We start from the raw sequence: 18,474 nt of genomic DNA, 5'->3' as shown, positions 1-18,474 counted from the left end.
CTGCAACGCTACGCTTTTGACCTGGTTTACACCCCGGGCAAAGAGCTCATTCTTGCAGATGCACTCTCCAGATCTATCACTACACCGTGTGAGCAGACTCACATTGTCTGTCATATAGACGTGCAGGTGCAATTCTGTGCCTCCAACTTTCCGGCCTCTGATGAGAGCGTCATTCAAATTTGTGAGGAGACGGCCAGGGATCCTCTGCTCCAGCGGGTGATGCAGCACCTCATGAATGGCTGGCAGAAGGGACAGTGTCCCCAGTTTTACAATGTCAAGGACGATCTGATGGTGGTAGACGGCATCCTCATGAAGCTTGACAGAATTGTGATCCCACAAAGCATGCGAGATTTGTTTCTCTGCCAAATCCAAGGGGGTCACCTGGGTGTCGAGAAATGTCGTTGTCGAGCTCGAGAGGCAGTATACTGGCCGGGCATCAGCCAAGACATCGCCAACACAGTCCTCAATTTCCCTACGTGTCAAAAATTCCAGCCGGCCCTGCCTAAAGAAACTCTACAGCAACATGAGATGGTGACCTCCCCATGGTCCAAAGTCGGTCTTGACCTGTTCCATACCAAGGGGCGTGACTATGTCCTCCTAGTGGACTACTTTTCCAATTACCCCGAAGTGGTCAGACTGTCTGACCTCACGTCAGCGGCGGTGATCAAGGCATGCAAGGAAATCTTTGCCCGACATGGGATCCCACTCACAGTGATCAGTAACAACGGCCCCTGCTTCTTCAGCCAGGAGTGGTCAGATTTTGCCCGGCTGTACGACGTTCGGCACGTAACATCTAGCCCCCACTACCCCCAGTTGAATGGGAAGGCCAAAAAAGGGGTCCTCATCATAAAAAGATTATTGTGTAAGGCTTCTGACTCGGGCTCCGATTTCAACCTGGCGCTGTTGGCATATAGAGCGACCCCTCTGCCCACTAGGCTGTCCCCAGCGCCGCTTCTCATGAACCGCACACTGCGAACGACGATCCGGCCATCCACATTCCGGACCTTGACAACTTCCCGGTCATTCAGAGGATGCAGCAGTCTCGGGCCCAATACAAACTGGCATACGACGCCCATGCCACAGATCTCCCTGAGCTGGTCCCTGCTGATCGAGTTCGTGTTCAGCTGCCTGACGGTGGCTGGTGTGCCACAACTGTGGTGGTCAAGCAAGTGACCCCAAGATCGTTCCTCGTTCGCATGCCTGATGGCTCTTTTCTCCAGCGCAACAGGCGGGCACTGCGCAGACTTCCACGCCAACCACCCGACCGTGACGTCCCGCCTCGCACACTGCTTCCTCTGGACGCGCCCTGCCACGAGGCCACCGATCTACCAGACATTCTACCGACCTCTGCGACCACCACATTGGAGGCAGTCCCGCCCGGCCAGGTGCAGGTGGCCCCTGACCCACCCTTGAGGCGGTCAACCAGAATTCGTCGCCCGCCACAGAGACTAAATTTATAGACTGATTGCTGCATTACCTTGTTATCGCATCGTTTTTCTCATGTGTTATCTGCCCTCTATCTGCAGTGATTGACACGCAGGATGACCAGTGAGCACACAGAACACAGCAGCCAATCGCCAGACAGGACACGACCACTATAAAGCCAGAGGGCACCAGTTTTCCTGCTCTCTTGGGATCCAGCCTCTGAGACAGTCAGAGCTCGTGAGCAGCAGCTAGTACAAACACCATGTGGTAGTCAGTTAGTCTGGTCAGGCTAGCCTCAGGTCTCCAGTCAAGTCAGCATAGTGTCAACCCACAGTTAAGCATGTAATATAGTTTAAACGTTAAATAAAATCGTGTTGCATCTCATCAAGTGTTGGAAGCCTGTCTCTCTCTACATTGCATCAAACGCAGTCTACATAGACCCAGCTTACCCAACACATCACTAATGGCTTTAGGCTTGTATGTTATCCGAACATTGCCTGGATGAGCCGAATGTGGGCTTACTGGCAGCCAGATGTGTGGGTGCAGCGACTCTGGCCACATTATGCTCCTCTGCCTCCTGCTCAGGAGATACCAAGTGATCTGCAGCTTTATCTTCCTATGTGTGCCACATAGTGCTGGGCATAGCAGACAAACACTTTTCTGGACACCCTTACACACTGCTGGATTCCCACTCCCCCGAACCTGTCAAGGAACCTGAATCTAATCATCCCAGTCCAACGCTGGCATCTCCACATCTCTTATGCCTGGACACTGTGCTTGAACAATGCGGGAGGCAACACCACACATGCAATATCCAAACACCCAGGGAATGGGACACATCTCCGGGGTCATGTCCAAGGCTGGAGGATGGGTAAGCGACATGGGGAGGGGAGGGGATGACTGGAGAGGGGCACAGGGTCTGGAGGTCAGCCCATATTGCATAAGGAAGTGACAAAGACATCATAATGGCTGTGCAAAAAGCTGTTTAATGTGTTGTACAATACCCCCTCCCGATGGTACCACCCACCCCACTCCCCCAACCTCCATCCCATACCTACCCCCCCACCCCTGCTCCCTCCAAAGGTGCCCTCAGTGATCCTCAACGTGCTTAGCCCTCCTAGCTCTACCACTCTGTCTAAGTATTTCCATAGGACGCACATCTGAGGTGGAGGCTGCCAGCTGACTACCCCACCCTGTGGCCTTAGATGCCCCTGGCAGGTGTCCTCTGGGAGCTCTGGGGCCGGAGGATCTGGCTCATTTATCAGCGGCACATGGGCAGCCATGCCGCCCTGTCCCCCATGCTGACCTTGTGATGCAGCCTTATCAGAGGAGTGGAACTTGTGGTGACCGTCACTATTCCAGGAGACGGGTCCAGCTTCGCACTCAGCGCCCCCTCCTCCCTTTCAGTGTCCATAGGGCTTTGGGGCTCACCTTTGGATGGAGGTGCAGCTCGTTCGAGCCCCAGCTGCCCCTGCATCTACTGGCTCTGTCAGCCCTGGCTGTTCCCCATGGTCCGCACCATTGTGTCGCCGCCCTCAGCGATGCTCCTCAGTGACTGGGACAGCGCCTTGGCCATGCCCATCTGAGAGCGGGACATGTCCCCAGAACCTCATCAAGGTCAGCCTGGTACTGGGTCACATACTCCAGCGAGTCGGACATTCTACCGAGTCCCTCAGCCATGGACATCACCGGCTGCGCGATGCCTTGGACACCTTCACCAGATCCCTCTGCACCTCTGAGTTCTGCAAAATCTCACCATTTTGATAATAAGCTTCTTTTTTATTCTTCCTGCCAAAATAGACAATTTCACATTGCGACCTTGGTTTTTAAGGTCATATGCAAACGATGGGCGCGATTCAGTGAACCCATTGCACCCGGCTCCGGGTGAATCGCACAAGAGCCCCAAACTGGGCCCTGCGCCGGGCCGACCATGAGCCACCCAATTCCCTAGATTCTCTGATCTGCAACCTCCAAGAATTACCCCGCCAAATGCACCTGATCACGGACTTAGTTTTCAGTCCTCTGAATTGTGCCCAATGATACCTCCATCAATGCTCCATACTCTCATGACTGCACTGGAATGTCAGCTTTGATTATTGTACTCAAGTCCTGAAGTGTGGCTTAAACTTGGCCATAGGTTTTAACACATGTATCTATTTTCAAAATATTGAATTACCGGGACAGAGGAATGTGATAGTCACTGAGGTGCTTCCAAATTCAAAGACATCTAGCTTGAATTTGAACTGACAACTTACATAAAATCATCATTAATCTCTACACTAGCCTAATGGCCTCTTCTCAATCCAACCAATTTCACAAGAAATCTAACAGATTGAAACTCAAACTGAATTAGAAACAAGAGCGTATCTAAATTGGGTCAAGGGCATGTTTATACTAAAGGGCTGGAGTCTCCGACCCCCAGCCCCGTGTTTCTCGGTGGCATGCCATTCACTGGCAGAAGGATTCTATCTTCCCCTCCATTTTCCTTCGAAATGTCCGAGCAAAACCCACTGATGGGGGTGCACTGCCAGCGGGAAAAGTGAATCCTGATGACAGGAGAATTCCAGCGAAAGGTACTAATATTAAAATTCACGATAATCCATTTAAATGAGGCTCCCACCATTTGTGAACATGAACTCCATGATGTTGCTGGAAACGGTATCGGGAAAACCAGGAAACATGGTTGCTGCGGAGAGAATTGCGTTTCCCGATTCTCTCTGGATTTTCCACCCACGATCGGCGCCTAAAAATTGCCCCCAATGTATCAGCTGACATCTGGGTGGGTTTCTGAGAAATCTGTGGGATCTGTCTTGACCACATTTGCTTTTTATTGTACAATGTTCAAGCAGAGATTTTCTGTTAATTCACATGTATCTCATATTAACCCTCAATGTTAAGGTACAGGATATTGTGAATTTTTTTCAGTTTGTACAGGAAAGTTTATTTTTGTTCAACTCTTGTGGCTTTATCTTTTCAGTAAGTGTCTTGAATGTCAAATTTTGTCTACTTTGAAAAAGTACTGGGATACTAGTAGTTTGGAAAAAGACCAGAATAGTGTCCATATTTTTCAATGGTGACAATCTGAAATAGGAAATAACAGAGCCATCACCCTTAATGGTATGAGCTTCAAGTATCTAATTAATAGTAATTTAGGAAACAGAGAACAGTGTGGATTTAGTAGAAGATAAACCTCCTTGACCAATCTCCTTGTATTATTTGGAGAAGTAACATCTCAAGAGCAATGATGTAAGCCTTGAGAAAGGTTATACTTCGAGTTACAGGAAATATCTGACAAAGTTCATCATGGGAAGCAAATGGTTAACTCAGAACCTTGAGAATTCATGGTAAACTTTGGGTCTGGGTAATAAATTGATTGAATGGTAGAAAATAATAAATGTTTGTGTGATGAACGTATTGCAGTAACCATTCACCATGGGCGGGATTCTCCGACCCCACGCAGGGTCGGAGAATCGGCGGGCAGCGGCGTTATTTCCGCTCCCGCAGGGTTTTTAAATCTCCCACCGGCCAAAAACCGGCGTTGTGCAAATCCCGCCGGCAGCCTCTGAAAACAGCTGGCGCCGGCGGGATTTAATTTTTTTTTAGTGTCCACAAATCTCCGGCCCGGATGGGCCGAAGTCCCGCCGACGTGGCCACGGGTCACGTCGGCGAAAATCAAAGTTGCTTTAAAACGGCTTCAACCATTGATGATGGTTGACGCCGTTCAGTGTCGGGGGTTGGGTTGCGGCATCGGGGGGGGGGTGGGTTGCGGCATCGGGGGGGGGGTTGCGGCATCGGGGGGGGTTGCGGCATCGGGGGGGGGTGTTGCGGCATGGGGGGGGTTGCGGCCAACGCACCGTCGCCCCCCCCTCTGTACGCCGCTGCCCCCTACCCCAACCACCCCCCCACCACCCCTACCTCCCTCCAACGCCCCTACCCCCCTCCCCACCACCCCTACCCCCCTCCCCACCACCCCTACCCCCCTCCAACGCCGCCCCCCATCTCTCGCAACGCCGCAACCCCCCACCCTCAACGCCGCAACCCCCCCCCTCTCAACGCCGGTACCCACACCCCGTCCCCCTCCCTCTGAAGGCCGGTACCCACACACCCCCCCCTCTCTCCTCCTCCCCCCTTCCTTCCTCCGTTAGTGGGGGGGGGGTGCGGCGTTAGTGGGGGTGGGGGGTGGGGGGGTGCGGCGTTGGAGGGGGGTAGGGGTGGTGAAGGGGGTAGGGGTGGTGAGGGGAGGGGGTTGGGGTAGGGGCAGCTCCGTGCAGAGGGGGGGCGACGGTGCGTTGGCCCCGGGCATCAGACGCCCCCCTCCTCTGCACGCCGCTGCCCCTACCCTAACCCCCCCTCACCACCCCTACCCCCTTCACCACCCCTACCCCCCTCCAACGCTGCACCTCCCCACCCCCCACCCCACTAACGGAGGAAGGAATGGGGGGGAGGGAGGAAGGGGGGGGGAGGAAGGAAGGGGGGGGGGGAGGAAGGAAGGGGGGGGAGGAAGGAAGGGGGGGAGGAAGGAAGGGGGGGGAGGAAGGAAGGGGGGAGGAAGGAAGGGGGGGAGGAAGGAAGGGGGGGAGGAAGAAAGGGGGGACGAAGGAAGGGGGGGAGGAAGGAAGGGGGGGAGGAGAGGAGGAGGGGTGGTGTGGGTACCGGCCTTCAGAGGGAGGGGGGGGTGTGGGTACCGGCGTTGGGGGGGGGGGACCCGGCGTTGGGGGGGGGGGGGGACCGGCGTTGAGGGGGGGGGTTGCGGCGTTGCGAGAGATGGGGGGGGCGGCGTTGGAGGGGGGTAGGTGTGGTGGGGAGGGAGGTAGGGGTGGTGGGGAGGGGGGTAGGAGTGGTGGGGAGGGGGGGTAGGAGTGGTGGGGAGGGGGGGAGGAGTGGGGGGAGGGGGGTAGGAGTGGTGGGGAGGGAGGTAGGGGTGGTGGGGAGGGGGATAGGAGTGGTGGGGAGGGGGGTAGGAGTGGTGGGGAGGGAGGTAGGGGTGGGAAGGGAGGTAGGGGTGGGGAGGGAGGTAGGGGTGGTGAGGGCGGGGGTTGGGGTAGGGGGCAGCGGCGTACAGAGGGGGGGGGCGACGGTGCGTTGGCCCCGGGCATCCGTCGCCCCCCCTCTCTGCACGCCGCTGCCCGCCAACCCCCCCCCCCCCCACCCCCCGCAGCCGCACCCCCCCCCCCAATGCCGGAACCCCCACCCCCCCCCCCAATGCCGGAACCCCCCCCCCCCCAATGCCGGAACCCCCCCCCCCAATGCCGGAACCCCCCCCCCAATGCCGGAACCCCCCCCCCCCCCAATGCCGGGTCTGTCTCTCTCCTCCTCCTCCAAAAAACGCCGGGTCTCACCACTTCCGCAGCTGGTGAAACTGACGCGTATCGCGTCAGTCAGCTGCTGGCCCTTCCGGGAACGGAGATTGCCAGCTTAAAAGAAGGCCCGGACGCCGGAGTCATGCACACCGCTTTTTCCCGCCGGAAATTTGCGTCACGTCGGTCTGCGGAGAATTTCGCCCCATATATGTAACTGTATCACGCTGTTGCCCATGAGGGCTCCACCTATGGACCATTGAAAGGTATTACCAGTCATGTATCATGTTGGTTCCTTTGTGGGCTCCGCCCCCTTGAGGGGAGGTATAAAGAGCAGTAGCCCTGTAGGCGGTTCTCAGTAGCAGAGCAGTCGCAGACAGGCACTGTTCTAGTCGATTAAAGCCACAGTTTACATCTACACTCTGTTTCACGTGAATTGATGGTCGCATCAATTTAATCGACTACACCACCAAGGAATCTGCCCTCAAACCTGACCGACTGGACCTCGACCCACAGGCCGCGGAGGCCAAAGGGATTTCTTTGCACTGGCTCTGCTGTTTCGAGGCCGACCTCGTCGCCTCCTCCTCGCCATCCGTCTCCGATGATCAGAAGCTGAGCCTCCTCCATGCCCAGGTGAACCATCGAATCTCTGTACAACTCGAGGAAGCCTCCACTTACGCAGACGCTCTCACGATGCTGAAGCGCCTATACGTAAGACCTGACATCAAGGTCTGCGCGCGGCATCTCCTCACTACTCGCCGCCCCGGGGAATCGCTGGAGGAGTACCCACGCGACCTCAAAGTCCTTGCACGAAGTTGCAACTACCAGGCCGTTACGGCCACTCAACATATGGACCTCTCCGCCCGGGACGCCTACGTGGCTGGAGTCAGGTCCAACTACATGAGACAGTGCCTACTCGAGAAGGGTGCCCTGGACCTGGAAGAGACGGTAAAGCTAGCCTCCTCCCTAGATGTAGTGTTCCAAAGCCTCAACGCGTTGCTGTCTGATCACGTGACCCCCTCGTGGACCCCCGACCAAAGAGTACCCCAGGCCTGTGCCGTGCGGCTGCCCACCCAACACGGGGGGCTACCCTGCTATTTCTGCGGCCAGCTTCAGCACCCCAGGCAGCTTTGCCCGGCCCGGAACGTGAACTGCAGCGACTTTGGGAAAAAAGGACATTTTGCTAAGGTTTGCCTGGCCAGATCCAAATCCTCAAAATCGCAGGCCCGACCCTCAGACTCACAGGCCCGCAGTGTAGCAGCTTGCTTGCCGGCTCCACCCCCGGACGCGACATCGGCCTCGTGCTGTCCATGGGGGCAGCCATCTCCAAGCCCGCACAACATGTGCGACTCACGGGGGCCGCCATCTTGGCCATCCTCGCCCACGCGGCCCGCCACGTGCGACTTGTGGGGGCCGCCATCTTGGACACCATCTTCCTCGCCGCTCGACACATGCGCCTGACGGAGTCCGCCATCTTGGCCGCCATCTAAAAAACGCCACCCGACACGTGCAACCGACGGGGGCAGCCATCTTGGGACCACCCCAGCACCACCAACCACGCCGGCTACCCGCAACTCAGCGTGGTCACCCTGGACCAGTCACGACCCAAACATCCCCGGAGCTCCATGATGACCGTCCGGGTAAATGGACACGAAACACCTTGCCTGTTCACCTCCGGGAGCACGGAGAGCTTTATTCATCCAGACATGGTAAGACGCTGCTCGCTCCCAATCTTCCCGGCACATCAAACCATCTCCCTCGCTTCTGGGTCGCACTCGGTGCAGATCCGGGGTTGCACTACCGCAACCCTCGCAATATAGGGTGCCGAGTACTCCGATTTTAAGCTATAGGTACTCCCCGACCTCTTCGCTCATCTCCTGTCAGGACTGGATTGCCAGTGTAACCTCAAGAGCCTAACTCTGAAATTCGGCGGGCCCCTACCCCCACTCACCATATGTAGCCTCACAACACTAAAAGTCGACCCTCCCCCGCTCTTCGCAAATCTCACCGCTGACTGCAAACCAGTCGCCACCAGAAGCAGGCGGTATCGCATTCAGGACAGGACTTTCATCAGGTCCGAGGTCCAGCGACTCTTGCGGGAGGGAGTCATCGAGGCCAGCAATAGCCCCTGGAGAGCTCAGGTGGTGATCGTCAGGACCAGGGAAAAGAACTGGATGGTTGTAGATTACAGCCAAACCTCCCCTCAAACTACCACCGCCACCCCAACTTACCCCGTCCAACCTATGCTGACCAGCGCCCCTGCCCCTACATGGCACCCGCACCCCCTCCCGCCCCCCCATTCCCCCTTCACCGACCCACAGGAACGAAGCTCCAGAAGACACGCTCCTGGAGTCCGCGTCTGTACCCGCACCGGCAACTTCACTACCCATGCCCGCACGGATAATTTCGACACCCGGGCCAGCTGCGATCCGGGTGCCGGACAGGCTTAACTTGTGAACCCTTCACCCCGCCGGACTTCATTTCTTTAACAGGGGGTGAATGTGGTGAACGTATTGCAGTAACCATTCACGATATATGTAACTGTACCATACTGTTGCCCATGAGGGCTCCACCTATGGACCATTGTAAGGTATTACCTGTGATGTATCATGTTGGTGCCTTTGTGGGCTCCGCCCTGGCTCCCCCTTGAGGGGAGGTATAAAGAGCAGTAGCCCTGTAGGCGACTCTCAGCAGCAGAGCAGTCGCAGGCAGGCACTGTTCCAGTTGATTAAAGCCACAGTTTACATCTACACTCTGTTTCGCGTGAATTGATGGTCGCATCAGTTTGTTAGAGAAATACTAAGGTTGGGTTGAAATACTGCATGTTTTAATTTCCAAAGTACCTTTACCAAAAGTTTTTTTTAAAAATTGCACCAACATTGGATGGACATTTTCTCATGTGTACATTAAGTACTATAATAGGAAAATGATTTAGGAAGTGGAAGTCAAGGTTTTTTCAATCTTCTGGATGCAGGAGAACACCAGAACTTAGGAGCAATATCTCACCATGTTTGTCTGCAGCACCTCCATCGTAGATTGCCGATACAACGATCTTTCCAAGTGGGGAATTGATGCCTCCCTCAACTGCGAGATCCAATGGTCCATCCTTTATAACAGAATATAGAGTCGTAGAGTTATAGAATCATACAGCACAGAAAAGGCCCTTCGGCCCATCACATCTACACTGGTCAAAAACAACCACCTAACCATTCTAATCCCATTTTCCAGCACTTGGCTCATAGCCTTGTGTGCCCTGGGACCACAATTGCACATCTGAATACTTCTTAAATGTTATGAGGGTCTCTGTCATCATCACCCTTTCAGGCAGTGAATTCAAAACTCTTGCCACCCTCTGGGTAAAAAAGATTTTCAAACGTCCCCACTAAACCGCCTGCCTCCCTCACCTTAAATTTATGCCCCCTGGTCATTGACCCCTCCACCAAGGGGAAAAGTATATAACAATGACATTCAGTAGCTCAATTCAAGAATTCTTTTGGCTTTCATTACCACAGCGGGTTTTTCCATGCTATATTTAGAGTGCAGATCTTTTGTCTGTCACAGCCTTGCCTCCAGCGGTAGCACTGCGCTGTGAATGATTTGGTACTGGTTGTACTTTGGTAGCCTTCACAGAACATTTTGCAGACATCATAAATAAGACTGGCAATCAGAAAATGGAAATCACGGTCTTGATTCTCCGATCCCTGGCGGTGAAATTGCGTTCAGCGATGGGGCGGAGAATCCCTGATGATGCCAAAATCGGGATCGACCTCCAAACGTTGGCTGAGGCCCGCCCCGCGATGCTCCGTCCTTGACCGGCCAAATTCCCGATGGCGTGGGACACGTGTGGTCTCACCCGTCGGGAACTCAGCATGTCGGCTGTGGACTCAGCCCAGGGCAGCCACAGACAGGGGAGGGCCGTGGGCAGGGGGGGCATTATTCGGGGCTGGGGGCACTGTGATGGGCCGGTCCGGAGCGTGCTAGCCGGCTGAAGGGTGGACCATTTTGCGGGCCCGATTCGCGAGCGGCATCCGACAAGAAGCACGGCGTGGCTGCTGCAGACCACTGTCGTGCACATGCGCGGCCACGGCAACTCTCCAGGCCGTATCGGCAGCTAGAGCTGGGAGCTCTACCCTGCCTGGCTGCTACCCACTCCCCACCCCCCGGGAACAGGTAATCGGTGGCCTTTTTGCGTCACTTTTCCTGGCATAAAATGCCACAGTTTTCACGCCGGCGTGGGGACTTAGTCTCCAGAACGGAGAATCCAGACCCACATTTGAAACTTTTAAGTAATATTATAATGAGCAATGTTTATTTTGAAATGATGTTGTTCACTGTAACATAAGTAGCCACCAGAGTGGCAGCATGTGATAAGAGAATGGATGGCACCTCCGTAAATTGAATGCCAAAGGGCTCAGCTAACTGAACTACAGCCCAAGTCACTGAATTGTTAACACTAATATCAAAATCAATATAACACAGGCATTTTTATACTTCGAAAAAAAAATTAATCACAAATAATGAAGGTTAGGTTTAAAATATTTTTATTTAAACCTTTTGTTCCTAAATACCGGTGTGGAGATGCCGGCATTGGACTGGGGTGGGCACAGTAAGAAGTCTTACAACACCAGGTTAAAGACCAACAGGTTTGTTTGGAATCACTAGCTTTCGGAGCACTGCTCCTTCATCAGGTGAGTGAAGAGATAGGTGTTTGTGTAACCTATCTCTTCACTCACCTGATGAAGGAGCTGCGCTCCGAAAACTAGTGATTCCAAATAATCCTGTTGGACTTTAACCTGGTGTTGTAAGACTTCTTACTGTAAATACTGGTAGCAACAAGTAATCTTGGGGAAATTCACTTGGCAGGATTGCTGAGACTTTTTAACAAATGTTGTAAATTGCTGGTGGTATACATCTAGGACAGAATGAACTCAAGCCATTACATGCCATATCAGACAACGTGGTATTTGTTCGAGGTCACTTGATGGCATTTTGAAGAGCTCACGCTGAGGCGAGAAAGCCGGTGTGCAGTTCTCCATCTGCACAATGGATTTTCTCTCCAGGTTCTCTGGCGCTCTGTGCACAGAAAATTTGCCGTCATACTCGCGAGGCGGGACCTGGCTCTGGCGCCGCCTACTGTGTTGAAAAAGATACTTCCCCCAACTAGCAACAGGGCAACACTCTGCCCCACATAAGGGGAACCCCCCCCCCCCCCCTCTCCCCCCCCCCCCCCCCCCCCCCCCCCCCACCATTGGAGCTCCCCAGAAGGCCCATCCTGCCACTGCACCTGCAGTGTCACCCTGGCTGTGCTATTCTGTCACAGCCAGGTTAGGAGTGCCAGGGTGCCAGTGGTCAGCCCCTCTGCCCCTGGGGTACACTTACATTGGCGCCCCCGGCGGGTTCCTCTCGACTGCTTCATGTTTTGCGAAAGCAGTTGTAAACCTTGCCGATGGGGAAGTCTTAATTTGTGGAAAATATGGCGTGAAGCCCTATAAGTAGATGTACATTTATTAAAATGGATTTAAGTTAGGCTCCCGCCCACTTACATCACCAGCGGCAGGTGGGGAAAATCAGAAATTGAGATCTTGCTGCCGAAAGTCTCGTTTCACCCGTCTAGTGAGATTTTCTGCTGGCGTTATTTCGGCCACGGCGGATTTCTGCAAAACATCTCTGTGTTTACAGACCCTGGCTGTGTAATCCGAGGGGAACAGATATTTTTTGTCACATGGGCACCTTAGAATCACTTCACCAACATAAGAAACAGGAGGAAGAACCTTAAGCCTGCTACGCCATTCAGTGTGATCATGGCTAACTTTCTGTCAGAACTTTATTTTCCAACCCCCCCACCCCATACCACTCGATTCCCTGAGAGATCAAAAATCTATCAATCTCAGTCTTTAAATATTTAATGATGGTGAATCCACAACACTCTGGGATTGAGAATTAAAGTTTCATAACCAAGTGAAGACATTTTTCCTTATCCGTCTTAAATGATCAACCCGGTATACCATGTGGCTGGGTTTTTGTGTCCTAGATTCCCCAGTCAGGCAAATAACCTTTCAGTCGCGAGCCTGTCAGCCCTTCGGAATCTTGTACATTGCAAATGAGATCATGGCCAGTCTCCGGTCGACGGGATTGTCTTCGTCGGCTGGCTGCGCACCCCCGCCAGCGAGTTTCCGGGCGGCGTGAGGTGGCTTTAATGGGAAGTCCCATTGACAAGCAGGGGGAAGAGAGAACCCTGCTGCCAGTGAACGGTGCGCTGCCGAGGAACATGCGGCTGGGGGACCATAGAGTCCTTTTCTCAGCTGATGAGTACTCTGCTGTGTCATGATATGCACTCATGCACATAATGAGATACAGACAGGCAATCGAGACGTGTATAGTGCATGAGCATGCGAGAAATCGGTATTCCCGACTCAAATCAGCAGAATACGAAAAACTTGCCTCCCACGAGGCAGAGTGTACAGGCCATCGCCCGGATGCAGCGCCTCAGTATCAATGAAAGCGGCCATTTTGCGCGCTTTTCCCGGGGCCCCACACATGCGCAACACGAACGGGAGAACGAAGCGGCTGAAATCAAACTGTGCAGGTGCGAACGTCAGCTGACCGCACTGCGCATGTGCGACGACGCACGGAGTGTAACGACGTCAACGTCATGACGTGCCCGAACTGCGGCACCGCACACTTAAAGCGGCAATGCCCTGCAAAAGGCAGGCAATGTTTAAATTGCGGGAAGCCTGGACATCATGCAGCCTTGTGCAGGTCTGCACCACCAGTCAAGGGCCAGCGATCCCAATTCCAACGCAAGCGCGTTCGATATGTACAGCAAGGTTTATTGGATTCTGATCCTGGTAGCCCTATGGATCCAGAGGACGACTGCCTGGAGTCCCCCTATCCTGTGGACATCATTACTACTTGCGAGTATGCCTCCTCAAATTCAGAAAGATGCCTATCTATCCTCAATGTGGATTCCGTGGACGAATGGCGTGCGGTCATACACGTAAATCAATGCAGCATCCAGTTCAAGCTGGACACTGGTGCTTCTGCCAATCTCATCTCTCAGGCTGATCTTGCCCGCATTAAAAAGCTACCCAAAATTCTTCCGCCAGCCTGCCAGCTCCTCAATTATAATGGCAATGCCATAACTGCACTAGGATCTTGTCACCTATCCATCTCCAACAAGACCATCAATGTCACACTGAGATTCAAAACAGTCAAGCCTGATAAGGCATCCCTGCTGGGTGCCCATGCATGCAAGCTACTCAACCTCGTACAGCGAGTCCATACCATGTCTTCTTCTGCCAACGTGGATCTTCAGGCTGACATTGATGACACCCTGGCTCAATATCTAGATATGCTTGATGGAATGGGAACTCTGCCATACTGCTACAAGATCCAACTCAGGTCTGATGCCACGCCTGTAATCCATGCAGCACGCCGGGTGTCGGCTCCTCTGAAGGACCGTTTAAAGGCACAGCTACAGGAACTCCAAGACCAGGGCATTATATCCAAAGTAACAGAACCGACTGACTGGGTCAGCTCGATGGTCTGTGCGACGAAGCCCTCAGGAGAGTTGCGGATATGCATAGATCCCAAAGATCTTAACCAGAACATAATGCGGGAACACTACGCAATCCCGAAGCGTGAGGAACTGACCAGTGAGATGGCACATGCCAGATTCTTCACGAAGCTAGATGCATCACGTGGTTTCTGGCAGATACAACTGGATGAGTCCAGCAGGAAGCTCTGCACCTTCAACACACCATTTGGCAGGTACTGTTATAACCTTATGCTGTTCAGCATTGTCTCAGCCTCTGAAATCTTCCACAGGATCATGGAGCAGATAATGGAGGGCATTCAGGGTGTGCGTGTCTACGTAGATGATGTAATCATATGGCCCACGACCCCAGAAGAACACATATCTCATCTCAAACAAGTCTTTTGACGTGTCCATGCAAATGGCCTCAAGCTGAACAAAGCCAAGTGTTCCTTTGGCATGTCATCCATCAAGTTCTTGGGCGACCAGATATCCCAGCAGGGTGTAACCAGATTCGGACAAGGTCAAGGCCATTAACGCCATGAAGACCCTGGAAGACAAAAAGGTGGTACTATGCTTCCTCGGAATGGTGAACCTCTTGGGAAAATTAATTCCCAACATGTCCTCACACACCACGGCTCTGAGGCATCTGATAAAGAAGTCCATTGCATTCTAGTGGCTACCCACACACCAAGCAGAGTGGCTCGAGCTCAAAGCAAAGCTCATCAGTGTTCCGGTACTAGCGTTTTTTGACCTTGACAGGGAAACAAAAATCTCCACAGACGTAAGCCAGGACGGCATTGGTGCCTAGTCCTGGGTTCCAGTTGCTTATGCGTCAAGGGTCATGGCTCGTACTGAACAGAGGTACGCCCAGATAGAAAAAGTGTACCTGGGCCTCCTAACCAGCATTGTAAAGTTCCATGACTACGTCTACGGTCTACCAACATTCACAGTCGAGACTGACCACAGACCCTTGGTTCATATCATTCATAAGGACTTGAATGTCATGACGCCCAGGCTTCAGCGCATTTTCTTCGACTCTGTAGGTACGATTTTGAGTAAGTATACACACCAGGCAAGGAGCTGATAATTGCGGATGCCCTGTCCCGCTCCATCTCCTCGCCCTGTGAACAGGTTGACTTAATCCGCCAGATTGTGGCACAGGTGCAGATGTGTGCTAGCAACCTCCCGGCCTCAGATGAAAGAGTGATCAGCATTCATGAAGAGACTGCCAAAGACCCTCTTCTGCAGCATGTAATGCACCACCTGGCAAATGGCTGGCACAAAGGGCAATGCCCTCAGTTCTTTAATGTGAAGGACGACCTGACAGTCGTCGAGGGGATCCTCCTCAAGCTAGATCGTATTGTTATACCTCACAATCTGCAGCACTTAGTGCTCATACAAATCCACGAGGGACACCTAGGTATCAAAGTGTAGGCGCAGGGCCCGGCAGGCTAGCCAGGACATATCCAACATGGTCCTCAATTGTGCGACCTGCCAGCGTTTCCAGCCTGCTCAAACAAAAGAAACACTCTAGCAACACGAGATCGTGACCTCTCCGTGGTCCAAGGTGGGAATCAACCTTTTTCACGCCAATTGGCGTGACTATGTGCTCATCATAGATTACTTCTTGAATTACCCAGAAGTTGTGAAGCTGTCAGATCTCACATCAAGGACAGTCATCAAGGCCTGCAAGGAGACATTTGTCAGGCATGGTATTCCACTCACTGTCATGAGCGACAATGGTCCCTGCTTCCACAGTCAAGAGTGGTCCAATTTTGCCACGTCATACCAATTCAACCACATTACCACAAGCCCACACTACCCACAGTCCAACGGGAAGGTTGAGAAAGGGGTCCATATAGTGAAGCAACTGCTCTGCAAGGCTGCGAACTCTGCTTCTGACTTCAACCTTGCGCTGTTGGCGTACAGGGCAACCCCTCTGTCCCCGGTATGTCCCCGGCGTAACTCCTCACGAATAGAGACCTGCGAATGACTGTTCCAGCCATACACTCACCAGACCTGGATCACCTCCCAGTGCTGCAAAAGGTGCAGCAACTCAGGAACCGGCAAAAGCTGACGTACGATGCTCATGCTACCGATTTGCCTGTGCTATCTCCGGAAGATGCTGTTCGGATCAAGCTACCTGATGGAGGCTGGTCAGCTCCAGCTGTGGTTGTTCGACAGGCTGCTCCCAGATCAGTTGTAGTTCGTATGGCTGATGGCTCCATTGTCAGGCACAACAGGGGGGCACTACGCAAAGTTGCCTGCCCACCACCAGATGCTACTTTTCCATATGTTGTTATGCCTCCTCCAGACACGTCGCACTACGAAGCCACCAATCTGGCAGCAATCCCGCCTGTCAAGGCGCCGTCGTCCCCACCTCCACCTCTCAGGCGGTCGACAAGGATCCGATGCAAGCCCCAAAGATTGGACTTATAGGCATTTATCTTGTAAATTTTGTTCTGTATCTGCACGCTAGACACCTCCTATGTATATATTCATCCACTCGCCATTTAATGTAAATAGTTCCACATGTAAATACAGTCGCACATACTCCAAACAACCAAATTTTTCTTTTAAAAAAGGGGAGATGTTATGATATGCACTCATGCACATAATGAGATACAGACAGGCAGTGACAGACACCCAGTACAGCCAATCAACATACAGGACAGAATACAACCAGTCACCAGGCAGAACACTAGAAGGTGGTCTCCCACTATAAAACACACGAGGCATCAACACTCTGCCTCTTTCCACTGGTGACAACTGTAGTGACAGTCAGGGTGTATATATCAGTTAGCATCTTCTACACGTGGCTCAGAGCTAGTCTGGTCTAGTTAGTTATAGTAAGCATGCTTAGATTAGTGGAGTGTCAAACCCACAGCGAACTGTGTGCACTGCGTAACAAGTTCAATAAAGCATATTGAACTAACATCACAGTTTGGAGTCTACTTTCAAGTACAACCGCATCCAGTTGCAGTCCGTCTTACCCCAGAGTGATTAACATGACATGCTGAATGCCATATTTTATTGCTGGCCATCTCCCTGCACTATATAGTATCTGAGAGAGATGAGCATTGTGGTCTTGCTCCTCTTGAAAAGATATATAAGAGTGCACTCATTAACAGTTTCAGATTATTTTATGCCAAGCTGCTTACCCATTAATAGCTAAGTGTGTGCCAGCCTGGATATTGTGCTCATTCATCATATGTTAATTCTGGACTCTGTGGTCCCCCTCTCATTTTCTAAAATCTATTCAGCCTCTCCTAGGATCCCAGAGACCAATTTTGTGAAGTTCCACTGAACTGCATCCATTGCAAATATATCCTTCTTCACATTTAGGGATCAAAGCTGTGAACAGGACATAAAATCACCAAAGCTCTGTACTATTGTAATAAGACTTCCTTGTTCTTGTATTCCAATTCGCTTGCCAATTTCCTTCTTAATTTCCTGGTGCACCTGTATGCTAGCCTTTTTTATTCCTTGTATGAGCACATCCAAGTATGAACATCAACATTTAAAAGTTTCACATTAAAAAAAAAATCTGCTTGTCTATTCTCAATACCAAATGTAAATAACCTCATACTTTGCCATATTATATTCCATTTACCACCTTGATGCCCATTCACTTAACCAGCATATCTCTTTGCAACTTCTTTGTGAACTCCTCACAGCTTTCATTCCCACCTGGCATTGGATGATGAACAAACTTGGATATATTATTCCTGGTCTTTAATCTCAGACATTAACATGGATTGTAGTTAGTGGAGGCCTTTCAGCATTCCCATTAATTACAATCTGCCAACTTGAAAATACCCCATTTTCCTACTTCCTGCCTATTAATGAATCATCTATCCATATTATCCCCAATTATATAAGCTTTTACCTTGCATATTAACCTTTGTGTAATAGCTTCTTGAATGTCCACTGAGACTTTACTGATCCCAGCTGAAAATTTATTGGTCATTTCTTGAGTAGCGCATAGCCATGGGGCAGAACAATATCGTTCAATATCGGAGCATTCCCCACATCCGGAGGCGAATTACTGGACATGATGACATCGGTTTGGATTAATACAGCAAGTGGACAGATTTAAAGATTGGCCCCACCCATAAGTATCAATTAATAGTGTATTTAAGGTCATTAACGAGCTAATTTACCACCATAATAAAGTGGAAACACTGTAATACAACTTTAGAGTCCAGTTCACGC

General features: G+C 52.1%; 1 protein-coding gene across 4 annotated transcripts in view; it reads right to left on the bottom strand.

The window, feature by feature from the left end:
• The window catches only part of ush1c (Usher syndrome 1C), a 352,756-nt gene that overhangs the window by 50,497 nt on the left and 283,785 nt on the right, over positions 1-18,474 (bottom strand). For all 4 annotated transcript variants that reach the window (XM_038807797.1, XM_038807794.1, XM_038807795.1 and 1 more), the window contains one exon: positions 9,729-9,828. In XM_038807797.1, coding sequence (XP_038663725.1) covers positions 9,729-9,828 — 100 coding nt within the window. The remainder of the gene's footprint in view (positions 1-9,728; positions 9,829-18,474) is intronic.

The sequence above is a fragment of the Scyliorhinus canicula genome, chromosome 9, assembly GCF_902713615.1.
Source record: "Scyliorhinus canicula chromosome 9, sScyCan1.1, whole genome shotgun sequence".
NCBI classification, from domain to species: domain Eukaryota; kingdom Metazoa; phylum Chordata; class Chondrichthyes; order Carcharhiniformes; family Scyliorhinidae; genus Scyliorhinus; species Scyliorhinus canicula.
This window is presented reverse-complemented; position numbering and strand designations above follow the sequence as displayed.